This window comes from Protopterus annectens, chromosome 14.part0 (genome assembly GCF_019279795.1).
Source record: "Protopterus annectens isolate FY-2018-M chromosome 14.part0, PAN1.0, whole genome shotgun sequence".
Classification (NCBI taxonomy): Eukaryota; Metazoa; Chordata; order Ceratodontiformes; family Protopteridae; genus Protopterus; species Protopterus annectens.
The window spans coordinates 304,343,351-304,355,141 of record NC_056748.1 but is presented as its reverse complement, the minus strand read 5'-3'; the positions used below and the strand labels follow the sequence as shown (position 1 = coordinate 304,355,141).

The 11,791-nt window shown below is 40.9% G+C and overlaps 1 protein-coding gene across 1 annotated transcript in view; it reads left to right on the top strand.

Annotated features, from left to right (window-relative positions):
* LOC122788655 (mitotic checkpoint protein BUB3-like) overlaps positions 1–10,710 on the top strand; it is a 261,072-nt gene extending 250,362 nt beyond the window's left edge. Inside the window, exon 5 of the mRNA XM_044055551.1 lies at positions 10,532–10,710. Within this exon, the coding sequence (XP_043911486.1) occupies positions 10,532–10,710 (179 nt within the window). The remainder of the gene's footprint in view (positions 1–10,531) is intronic.
* Positions 10,711–11,791: the final 1,081 nt, after the last annotated feature.

Below are 11,791 nucleotides of genomic sequence, written 5' to 3'. Positions count from 1 at the left end.
AAAAATATGAATTAAAAATGGTGAGCAAAATTGTTATTTAAAAAATGTATAGGGCGTCTATCATTTAGAATATAAGTACACCCTTTATCCAAAAAAATCTCTTTATATAACACTCGTAATAAAATATGTGCAAGGAGTAATTTATATATTTTTTATATTTTTTATATGAACTATGTTTGTGTTTTGCGGCTATTCATTAATCCATATCTAAACTTCAAAATATTTATTATGCCTGCTCATATTTATATGCTGCTTTCTTAAGCTATCATTACAGAAATAAATATTATGAAGGTGTGTATTAAAATATGTATGTATATATTAATGTTAACTTAATTATATCTTTTCATTATGTTATTATGTTATTATGTTATTTGCACTACACGATTGAACTATTTAAATGATGAGAATTTATGAAACAATTATTTTGGTTGTTGCTATTTCGTTACGATGATTACTTTAAAGTTGTATTATTGTTGAATAACGTTCATTATAAGCCTTTAACAATAGTGTTCCTTTAAATAGGTTAATTGATTTTTGAAAGGGATCACATGATGTTTATATATACTAGATTAATTAGCTTGTTTGAATTTTAACGGTCTGAAGAAGCTTTTGTGAAAGCGCTTACTGCGTGTGCACGAATTAAAATCAGTTTTACTTTTTCCTGCTTGCATTTTGGATATTTTATTTCGTGAACGAACTTTATTATTTTTATGCCCTGGTTGCCTCTCTACCTGATTATTTTAATTTATTTATATATATATATATATATATATATATATATATATATATATATATATACACATATATATACATATATTTATACATATCACTCATTAGACCCATTATAAAGTGCAACGCCCCTTTTGGTATGTACTTCACAAGACATCTACAACAACTGGAAAGGCCACAAAAATACCTCACAAAGAGGATTACTGGCCTCAAACAGATGCCCTACGCAGACCATCTCAAAAAACTCCAGCTTTACTCCGTCGCATATCGCCTACTCAGAGGCGATCTCTGCCTAACACACAAAGCTATGTCAAACCCAGAGTTGTTAGACATGCTCCACTTAAAGAAATCCCAAACCCTCCGAGCTACACGCTCTAGGGACCTAAACCTTGTCACCACAATAAACAGAACATGCTGAAGGGATAGATTCCTGTCCCAGAGACTTCCCATATTCTGGAACAGACTACCTATCTATGTCAAACAGAGCTCCTCATTAGCACTCTTCAAGAAAAATCTTGATGATTGGATGGGTAATAGGAATTCACCCCGGGGATCACTTCTGTGGTTCTGCTTGACAGGGGCACAGGAAAATAATTTTCTTGGGTGGCGAAAGCCAGGGTACATTTTTGGCTAGGCTTGTATAGGCCCTAGGGCCAATAGCCTAGCACCTACCTATGAACCTATATATATATATATATATATATATATATATATATATATATATATATATATAAATATATATAGCTATGCTCACATATCACTGAAATGCATATATATATATATATATATATATATATATATATATATATATATATATAATATTACTTTTTAACAATTATACATATGTAGACTTGTATATGTTGATTCACAAACTACAGTACATTACAATGTACTGTACACATGTACACAAAGTGAATGTCCCATTTGTAGTCCGTACTGTGGAATGCCTATAGTACAAGGTGTAGTCTGAAAACCATGAAGCATGTATACAGCTCAGATGGCTTAGTTGTAAGTCCCTTGACTATGGTGTGCATGGTCCAGGTTTCAAGACCTGCAATGGTTTAAAAATGTTTTTTACTCATGAATAAGGCTCTTGTAAGCAGTTGTAAGCATGTTTAAAAGTGTTTGTGCGACATTAAGGCAGCAGTTAAATGGAATTTAAAAACATATAACCTGTGAGCGCAAACATGGTCACATCTGCTAACTACTCAGGATATATATTTTTCAGTGTAGTAACATCTCACTTTGTGCTTACATAACATTACAATCTCTGTTGACTTTACTCTCCGGCACACATGGGTTTACATGGGTGTTTCAAATATTTATTATACTGAAGATTACTACTTAAATATGCAAGCTGTGGTTAAGGTATACTTTTTAACATGAAAAACATCTCTGACTTTATTGGGATTTGAAGCATGACTGCATAGATACTATGCAAATGCTGTAACCATTACACTATTGACATTAGAGTTGCTTCTGCCTATTTCCTATTTAGATGATTTCTATGTGTAAGCTAGGCTAAGCAAAGGGTGGAGGCACACAAACCCACTGAGCTTCACTTACTCTTGAAATAAAAACATAACAAATGAAATGAGAGACTATAAATTAAATTCCTAACTACATTAGGCATAACCCCTCACTGACACACTTCAAGAGAAACTTTGATGTGTGAATGGGTAACAGAATATACACCTCTGGGCTCATGTGTTCCAGAACCATACATCCAGGGGGAGGGGGAACCCCTCCAGATTTATAGCTGCAAGACCTGTTGGGGAAATTGAATGGTGTTGAATTTTCACGTTAAAATGCCCTTTTTAGATTACTAAGTGCCCCTATCACCCTCCGCAACCTCAGTCTTCAACAGCTTCTGGCAACTCTGCCTGGAATCACTTCATTGGCTATGCTTGACAGATGCTTAGTTACTTCATCAATGGTGCATTGAAAGCCAACACACTGTAGCTATGCTTCTAAATGCCATTGGGCAGATAGCCTACTACCTATCTGTGAACCTCTAAAGTGCAGGCCATCACAGAAATAATATGTGAATAAACAGAGCTTTCAGATCATAATATACAGTGAGAAATCACCATGTAGTCACAAAACAATTAAGTACAGCAAGAAAATATAGAACACTGATATTTAATCACTCCAAAATTCTATTTTGGAAGCTAGAAGACTTGTATCAGTTTAAGGCTTTCTATTGCTGACCAGTAGGCTACCTACACGAAAGATGAGAAACAAGCACAGATGGGAAACATGCATGCAACAATACCATATTGGCTTGCATCTGTCAGCCTTAGGCTTTTGAATACTGGCCAAGGCTCTTGGCGCCCCCATGGTACCTTTTTTAGGCAAGGCTCAAAGGTGAATCCCACCTCCATAAAAAGCACAGTAGAAAAATCATTGTGGGTTATGCTATTCAGTGCCAGGAGTTGTAATCACAAAATGCACGCACTCACAGCACTCCTCAGTATGGACAACGTCAACATCTGTGCAGTAACTGAAACCTGTTTTAAGGCTCCTGAGAGCACACCAAACTACCGGACTACAATCCATACCACACATTTCGGCCACAAAACATGGACTGACACAGACATGGGGGGGGCTGTATCCATATTCATCAGGTATACCTACACCTCCAGGTTAGTGGGGCAGCATAATACCTCTGAGATCATCCACATGCAGCTAACATCAGCCACAACTGCAATGCAAACTGTGGCCTGCTACAGATTACCCTCCATGACCAAGGACCTCCACTCCACCTACCTGGAGACAGTGGAAAACATGACAGTCCTACCGAACACCCTGGTATTCGTCGATTTCAATTACCCTACAATTAACTGGAAAACTTACTGGAGTACTCACTTCCAGGACCAGTGCTTCCTGGAATTTATCACCTCAAATTCCCTGTACTAGATGGCAAACTCCCCAACCAGAGGTGGAAACATACTAGAAGTGGTAATCACAAACATGGACAACAGGTGCACCACAGCAGAGGTAAACCGGTCACTGGTTAGATCTGACCATGAACTATTTTCTGATGATTTCCACACCCAACCATCTCCCCAACCCAAGGAAATCACAGTGAAAACCTTTCCTACAGCTAACTTCACAATACTAAAGACAAGGGTTTGAGGTTTCACAGCCCCCACACTAAGGGAAACCACTGCTCAAGATACAGAAATATTTACAAATGTACTCTATAAGCACCTACAAGGATGTATTGATCATGCTATCACTGGTAAACCAAGACTCGCTCCTCCAAGACAAGGACACCAGTCTGGTGGACCCCTGCAATAAACAGGCTACACAACAGAAGTAGGACAGTAGTCCAGAAAAAACAGCAAATCCCAAGAAGGACAGACATCTGTGACCAGTATTAGTAAGAAACTTAGGTCCCTCATGAAATCATCCAAGGCTAACTTCAACAGAAAAATAGCCAAGAATTTGAAAGATAACCACAAAGCATTCTTTGGCTATGTCAAGGATCTAAGTGTTAACTCACAGATTTGCGCTGTGCAGGTGCAATATAGCACAAAATATACTGAACCTACTGATATCACCAACATCCTTGCAAATACATTCAGTGCAAACTTCACCCCCTAAAGAGCCCACAAAAATATCCCAGACATCAGAGACACACAGGTGAAAATAGCCCTCTCAAAAGGCAAAACACAGTGTCAGTGGAGGCAGATGGTGTCCCAGACTGTATTTTGCAAACACTACAAGACGGACTAACCCCCCACCTTATTAAGCTTTTCAACCTCAGCCTCTACACAGGCTACATGCCCATACAATGGTGCATAGCAATGGTTATTCCACTCCACCAAGGTGGAAACACAACTGACCATGGTAACAACCACCCCATAAGCCATCATCATGGCACTCATTAACAAAGACATTGGTAACCTCCAAACACTTGACCCAACCCAGGTCAGCTTGGTTGAGTGCAGATCATGCCTACTGAACCTGTTTGACAACTTACAGACAGTCACCAAAGCATTAGATGAGGGGAGAGGTGGTTCACACATACTACCTGGACCTCACAAAGGCTTTTGACACCATTCCCCACTCAGGTATTATTGATAAGCTCACCAGCCTATACATAAACCCATACATCACAGGATGGGTTGCCAACAGGCTTACACACAAAACCCACATGGTAAGACTAGCAACCTCCAGGTCCATCTCTTAACCAGTCACAACTGGTGTCCCATAGGACTCAGTCCTGGGACCCTTACTGTTTGGCATATACTTCTTAGATGTACAGGCAAACACAGGTGGACTACGGCAGACCATGTTTGGCAATAACTGCAAACTGGGAGCCATAAATTACAGTCCAGCTGATACAGGCATCCTTCAAAGAGCCTCACAGAGACTGATACAGGGTGTCAAAGTCATGGCCTCAAGCTAAGTGCCACAAAATGCATGGTCATTCCATATGGGAAAGACTAAACACCCACATATTAACACATAAGTGGCAGACACTTTAATACAGATGAGGTAATAAGGGATCTGGAGACTAAGGTAGATAGTGATCTCTCCTTTGACAATCATATCTCCAAAGTAGTTAGGACATCCTTCTATGTAGGCCATCTGATTACTAAAGGGTTTGCATCAAGACATACTGAGGTTATAGTGCCCCTTTACTCGTCACTCATCAGTCCCATCATAGAGTATAATAACCCATTTGGGATGTACCTCAGAAGACACTTCCAACAGCTGGAAGGACCATGAACGTACCTTGCCAAGAGGATTACTGGCCTCAAACATATGTCCTATGTAACCAGACTGAATAAACTCCTGCTTTACTCAGTGTCATCTTGTTTACTCAGAGATGATCTCTGCTGGCCTACAAAGCCATGTCCAACTCAGGCTTAATGGATATGCTCCACATATGGGAATCCATGTCATAGTGAGCCACATGCTGTAGTGAGCTAAACCTTGCCACAACAATAATTAGAACATGCTGGGGGGGACAGATTCCTGTCACAGAAACTCCCCATGCTTTGGAACAACATCCCTAATTACATTATACAGAGCCCCTCACTAACACTCTTCAAGAGAAACCTTGAAGAGTGGATGGGGAACAGTAGATACACCCCAGGGATCCTGCCATTGGCTCTGCTCAACAGAGGGACAGTTAATGAATCAATGGGGTGGCAAAAGCTGACACATTTTGGCTAGGCTTATGAATGCCCTCAGGCAGTTAGCCAAGTACCAACCTATGACCCTATGAACCTATACATACAGTATCAGCACATGCTGATAGCTTAATTTACTGTTCATGTGTTGACTTCCCTTGTGCCAGTAGCAGTTGTGTGTGCAATAGTTGAGGGCTGCCTATGTTGGATACACACAGTAGACTGCCTATACATGACAATTTACAGGTAGTCTTGGTGTGTGCCATCCATTTTTACTGTGTGTGCAGGTGGAGAAAGATGTCAGTCCCTAGGTGCCTACACTGTCAGTGTGTGTGCTATACGTTCCCTCCTTGCCAAGGCATGGGCATACTGGGCATGCCTCTGTCTGCCTACTGGGGCTGGCTCAGGGTGTTCATGGTCTAAGTACCTCTGTGCTTGTGGGGCCCTTGGCAATGGTGGTAGGCTGTGAGGGCCTTCACCATTCTGTCCCTGCTGCAGCTGCTTCCGCAGGATCATATTGTGTAGCATGGCACATACTATGAAGATATTGGCACACGTGCCTGGAGAGTACTGCAAGGCTCCACCAGATATGTCCAAGCAACGGAACTATGATTTAAGCATCCCAAACACATGCTCTGTGATGATTCTGGTTTGTGCGTGTGCCTCATTATGGCATTCCTGCATAGGTGTGTGTGCATTTCTGATGAGAGCCATCATCCATGGTTCCAGTGTATAGCCAGCATCCCCCACCAGGTGGTCATATGGGATGTCCACCCCGGCAAATACCTGATACAGCTGTAAGGCATGCCAGATGTGGGAGTTGTGATAGCTTCCAGGGCTGCCAGTACACACATCCATGATAATGCCCTGGTCATTGCACACGACCTGGCAGTTGATGGAGGAGGTATCCCTTGTGGTTTATGTAGCGCCTACCCTGTTCACTGGGCGGTGACTTGATGTGTATGTGCGTGCAGTCTATTGTACCCAGTACCTCCAGGTATTCTGCCACATGGTGGAAGAGACGCATATTGCTGGCCAACTCCTTCCACATTTGGGGGAAGTATATGTGCTCATTGGCATGTGGTAACATGGCATCCAGGAACTGGTGAAGTACCCTGGATGCTGATGCCTGTGAGATCCCCATGATATCCCCAGTTGGCCTTTGAAAGCTACCTGTGGCTAGAATTCTCAGGCTTACACATACCTTTGTATCCACTGGGATGGGTTCCAATCTGTTTGTTCTGGCTCTGAGGCGTGGCCAGTACAGCTCCACAAGTAGCTGTAGGGTGTCTCTGTCCACCCTTTAATGCTCTACTATCTCCAGATCATGTAGCCCCTGGTAGGTTACCCTGGGTCTGAACACTCTTCTCCTCCTCTGGTGCCTGAGGTGGTTGTCAGCATCATCTTCCACACCACCTTCAGTCGCCAACACATGCTGGTGGATCAAAGCTATGGCAGCCCCTAACATGTACATATTAAAAGTTCCCAGTAGGTATACACCAATGGTGCAGAGTGTATGGGAAGACACAAGTGTGTGTGAGGTGCTTCCACACTTTATACTATTGTGCTATGGCTGCTGCTGATGTCATGGGCTGTGTATGAGCAATTCTAGCTGCAGGGTATCTTACTTATGGGTTTTAAAGTGAGTACTGCAAGTGTGGGGCCTGTAGTGTGGAGTTATGCTTGCCTGCCTTGATTAATCTGTTGCCCTTTAATTCCCTTTTAAACCTGGATCCCCTCCCATTGTCAGGCATGCATCCACCTTCCAGCTTTCTTGTTTTGTACTTTCCCTACCCAGTCGTGTTGCAAAATGTGTTTTGTAGCTGATATAATGCAATTCTGCTTTGTTCTGCTGTGACAATTTACTGTTTTCTTTGCAGTACAGCCCCACCCCTTTCCTGTTCTGCAGGTAGCTGCTTGCAGCCTTGTTTGCTGTTGTCAATGGCCCACTGTAGGTTCCTAGGTGTTAATTAGTCATTTGTACTCCAATTTCACTGCTGCAGCATTTCCTTATTTTTTTCCTTTATCCTTCCTGTTTCAGCTCCAGTGCACATCACGCAAACACGTTTACCGAGTTTAAGCGCATTTTAATCTCCGTTCACATGCATACTCGGTTACCTTGTGTGCTCTCAGCTAAGCAAAGCTAAAGCCAGTTCAACACACCCCTTTCCTGCAGCTTTGCTTAGCTACGGGAAACCTGATTAGGAATGCTCCAATGTGCTTACAGCAAAGGAGACACACCCCTCTCTTGGTGTCATCTTTATCTCATGGGCACAACTCGGTGTTATAACGCTACGCTGTGAGGTGCATCCTTACACCAATGGGGTATCTGTGATTCACTATGACTCCTGTCGTTTGCATGAGATTGCCTACTAATTCCTAGACACCGCGCATAACACTGACACAGCCCCTTAGCAACCCTTGCACCATGGTAGGGTGTAACATGCCTACCATTGACTATTATGGGGAAATCGTGATATGTGTTACATTGCAGTTTTATTCTATATTTTTCTATTTTCCTTGCAATCCCATTTGCGCGCTGCTGCCCTACGCTTAAACTTCACGATAGTGCGAAAAAAAAATTAAATGATATTTTTATATTTTGTACATTTTTTTATGCCAATGGTTATATATTTAGCCATTGGCATATATATTAACAATATAATACATGTGTTTGGCCAGCTGTCATGACTCCAATGTTATGTTTGCAAAAATGTAAACCATTTTTTTACGGTTTACATTTCTGCATGCTTACACTACGCCTGCACCACTTCCTGGATCACTAAATACCTTCATTTGCATGCTACACTGCTGCAAATGGGGTAATTAGCATACAGGTGCCGGGAGCTGTGCTGGCGTAGCGTACGCAGGTAGTGCACGTGGAAACAGCTCATAACTGAATCGCTCGCCGGCCATATTTGGTGTTGGAATGCCAACGCTACACCTGCACCTGGCGCAAGCTTCGTGAATCCCGGAGAGATACTATTCAGAGATGTTATAATGTACATACCTAAATTCTAATGCTGTATGAACTAGATGTCATTGCAATACAAAAATAAAGGAATACTAAAAGAAATCTTTCCCCTTCATCATTATGGATATGACTGCAGCATTAGCACAACCTGTATTTCAATTCTTAAGAATCAGAAATCAGCCATTAAGGCAGTGCTTTTACAATTTCTGATTGCTGAATGCAATGCTTAATACAGGTAAGCAACAATAGTGCTTTAGTGTGTTCACCATAAATCGTGAAAGGCTATGATTCTTGTGTTTCGGTAAGAACCCTCTGTCACTGAACACTCAATACCACTGAAAATCAAAATAAGGACAGCAGTCAAGATCCTAGCCAGCAACATATTTCAGCAGCCCTCAAAGTGTGATGGGTGGTGAATACAGGCATTATCACAAGCATCTTCAAACAGGATTCTAAACCAGCTCCTTGAATACACAGCACCCAATGCAGTGGATCATGTCTAAAAATATGATGCTGATATTTCATCATATAGCAAATATTACTACAATTGTTTGTGCCATAGAAAGATCTAATGCTGTAATCCATTTACCCATCAGCATCAAAACTGTCACTTAATACAAAATGTTTGGATTATGTTTAGTCAGTGTACAGATAGTATATGGCATCATAGCTGAATAATGAATGTCTGTACTCATATTCCTAGAAGAATGTCTGACTTCTTTGGTTTGGTAGCAGCCAACAGCATGCATTCCAAGATGGCAGCATGCCATAATGTCATCTGTCAGAGAATACAACATATTGTCTCTAGCCCTGGCTGCTCATACTAGAAAATCAGGATGCTATAAAGAGTAACAATGATAATAATCTTTTCCTGTCTTTCCTGAGAATTTAGAAATGCTGTGCGATCAAGGTCAGCCAGCACTGTTTACACTGCATGCACTGTGAGTCTCAGTGCTTATTACGCATGCATGAAGGCAGGCCATTGAACAACTCATTGTCAAAGCTATACAGTCATATTATGTTACAGGACCTTTCAGTTAGATTAAAGTATGAGCACCTGAGTGAAACAGTGAATGTGTACAAGGACATCAGGAAATCATCTTGAGTCTAAGCATACAGACAGGAAAACAACATTGACAATGTTGATGTAATATACAGCAATATAAATGCACAGAGGTATTCCCCAAAAGGGAAAATGTCATGGTTGGATAAAGGTAGAATAGAGATCTCACTAAAGCAACAGAAATCACAGATACAGGCAGAAGATTGCAAATGGAGGTGGTATGACAACATTTGAATGCAGAATAATGTGACACTTAGAAAAGGAGGGTTACAGGAAAACAACTTCATGAGATACACACCTGCTTCAGTTCTGATAACATAAGAGTGTGAGCAGTGGAAATGCACTATAAAATGAATGTCATTAGAAAAGGAAATTATGATACCCTCAGGGCAGCTGACCCATCATTTTAGTGCGCATGCCGATATATATCCCCTGTTCCTTAGCAAGAAGAGCCACAGAAGCAGTCAGACAAAAAGGGGTCATGAAATACACATACCAAAGGAATGTAACACATTTCAGACTAGAAACTGAACACTATAAAACAACATACTCCAGGAGACTAAACCCACTGCATTGATACTGTACAAATCATGTAATGAATGCACTGAACCATTAAAGCATTTAGAATAAAAAGCATAACCACACCTCCTAATAGTCATTCAGTAAGCAAACAAGAGAACGTGACATCACCAACGCCAGGACTAAACAACAGCGGCTATGAGACTTCCATGAATGTTAATATTAGTAGGAATGGCATCCAAGATATGGAAAACTTTCATGGACAACAAAACCAATGAAATGGCCAACACCAACAGCAAAGAAACTACTAGGGCGAGAAGGGGAGGAAACGGAGCACGAACAGAGTGATCCCTACGATGAACTACAACACTCGGAACAACAGGAAGAAGTAACAGAGAAGATTGTGTTGGATGCACTTGATAACAGAACTCCTTTGTGCCATATTATAACCAACAGAAAAGGTGACTTTAACATTTACAATTATACAGAGTATCACACTGATGAAAGGCTAGTTGAATTGTTTGCCAAAGGACTAACTTTTGTACCCTCGAATAGGGGCGACTTAGCAGAACTGTTGATAGACTTTAGGTTTTACATTAGGAAATTCAACTTGGCTGTTTTCTTAGGGAATACTGCTTACTGTAACCAAGAGTTGAGAACTGTGAGTACATTTAACCCACCAATCCACCCTTTAATTAATATGTTTGACTGTATGTGTGAGTTTGAGTTTAGACATTTATTTAATAGTAGGATGAATTCAACAAATAAGAGCAACATGTCCACTGAAGAAAGATTGTTATTATTACAGTTTGGGAGCCTCCCAGTCCGCATTATGAAACCCAACAAGGGGGCAGACTGGTGGTAATGAGTATTAGGCATTATATAGAGAAAATGAGGCAACTACTGGAAAAAGACATATTTCAAAGTGAGCTTAAATTAGCTAAATACGGCTTACAATAGGAAAAGAATGTACATCAATAATTTATTCATTGATGGTTTAATAGATGTACAGGTAAACCATTACCTGTCAATGCCATCACCTAGGTTTCCCGCTTTATTTGGAGTCCCAAAAATTCATAAAGGCATCACAGATCCACCAATGAGAGCCTTAGTTGATGCCAGACAGTCGATCACATACCCTTGTGCTGAAGTCATAGATTCGATACTTAAGAATTATGTGAGTAAAGAACAGCAAATTTGTAAGGACTCATGGACATTCCTTGAACAGATTAATTCATTAGAATTTGCCAGGGAATGCAATTTCTTGATGGTAGATGCATGTGACTTATGTTCATCTATCCCCCAGGACATAGGTACTGAATAGGTCATCAAACTGTTGAGGTTAAAAGGGGGTCCCGA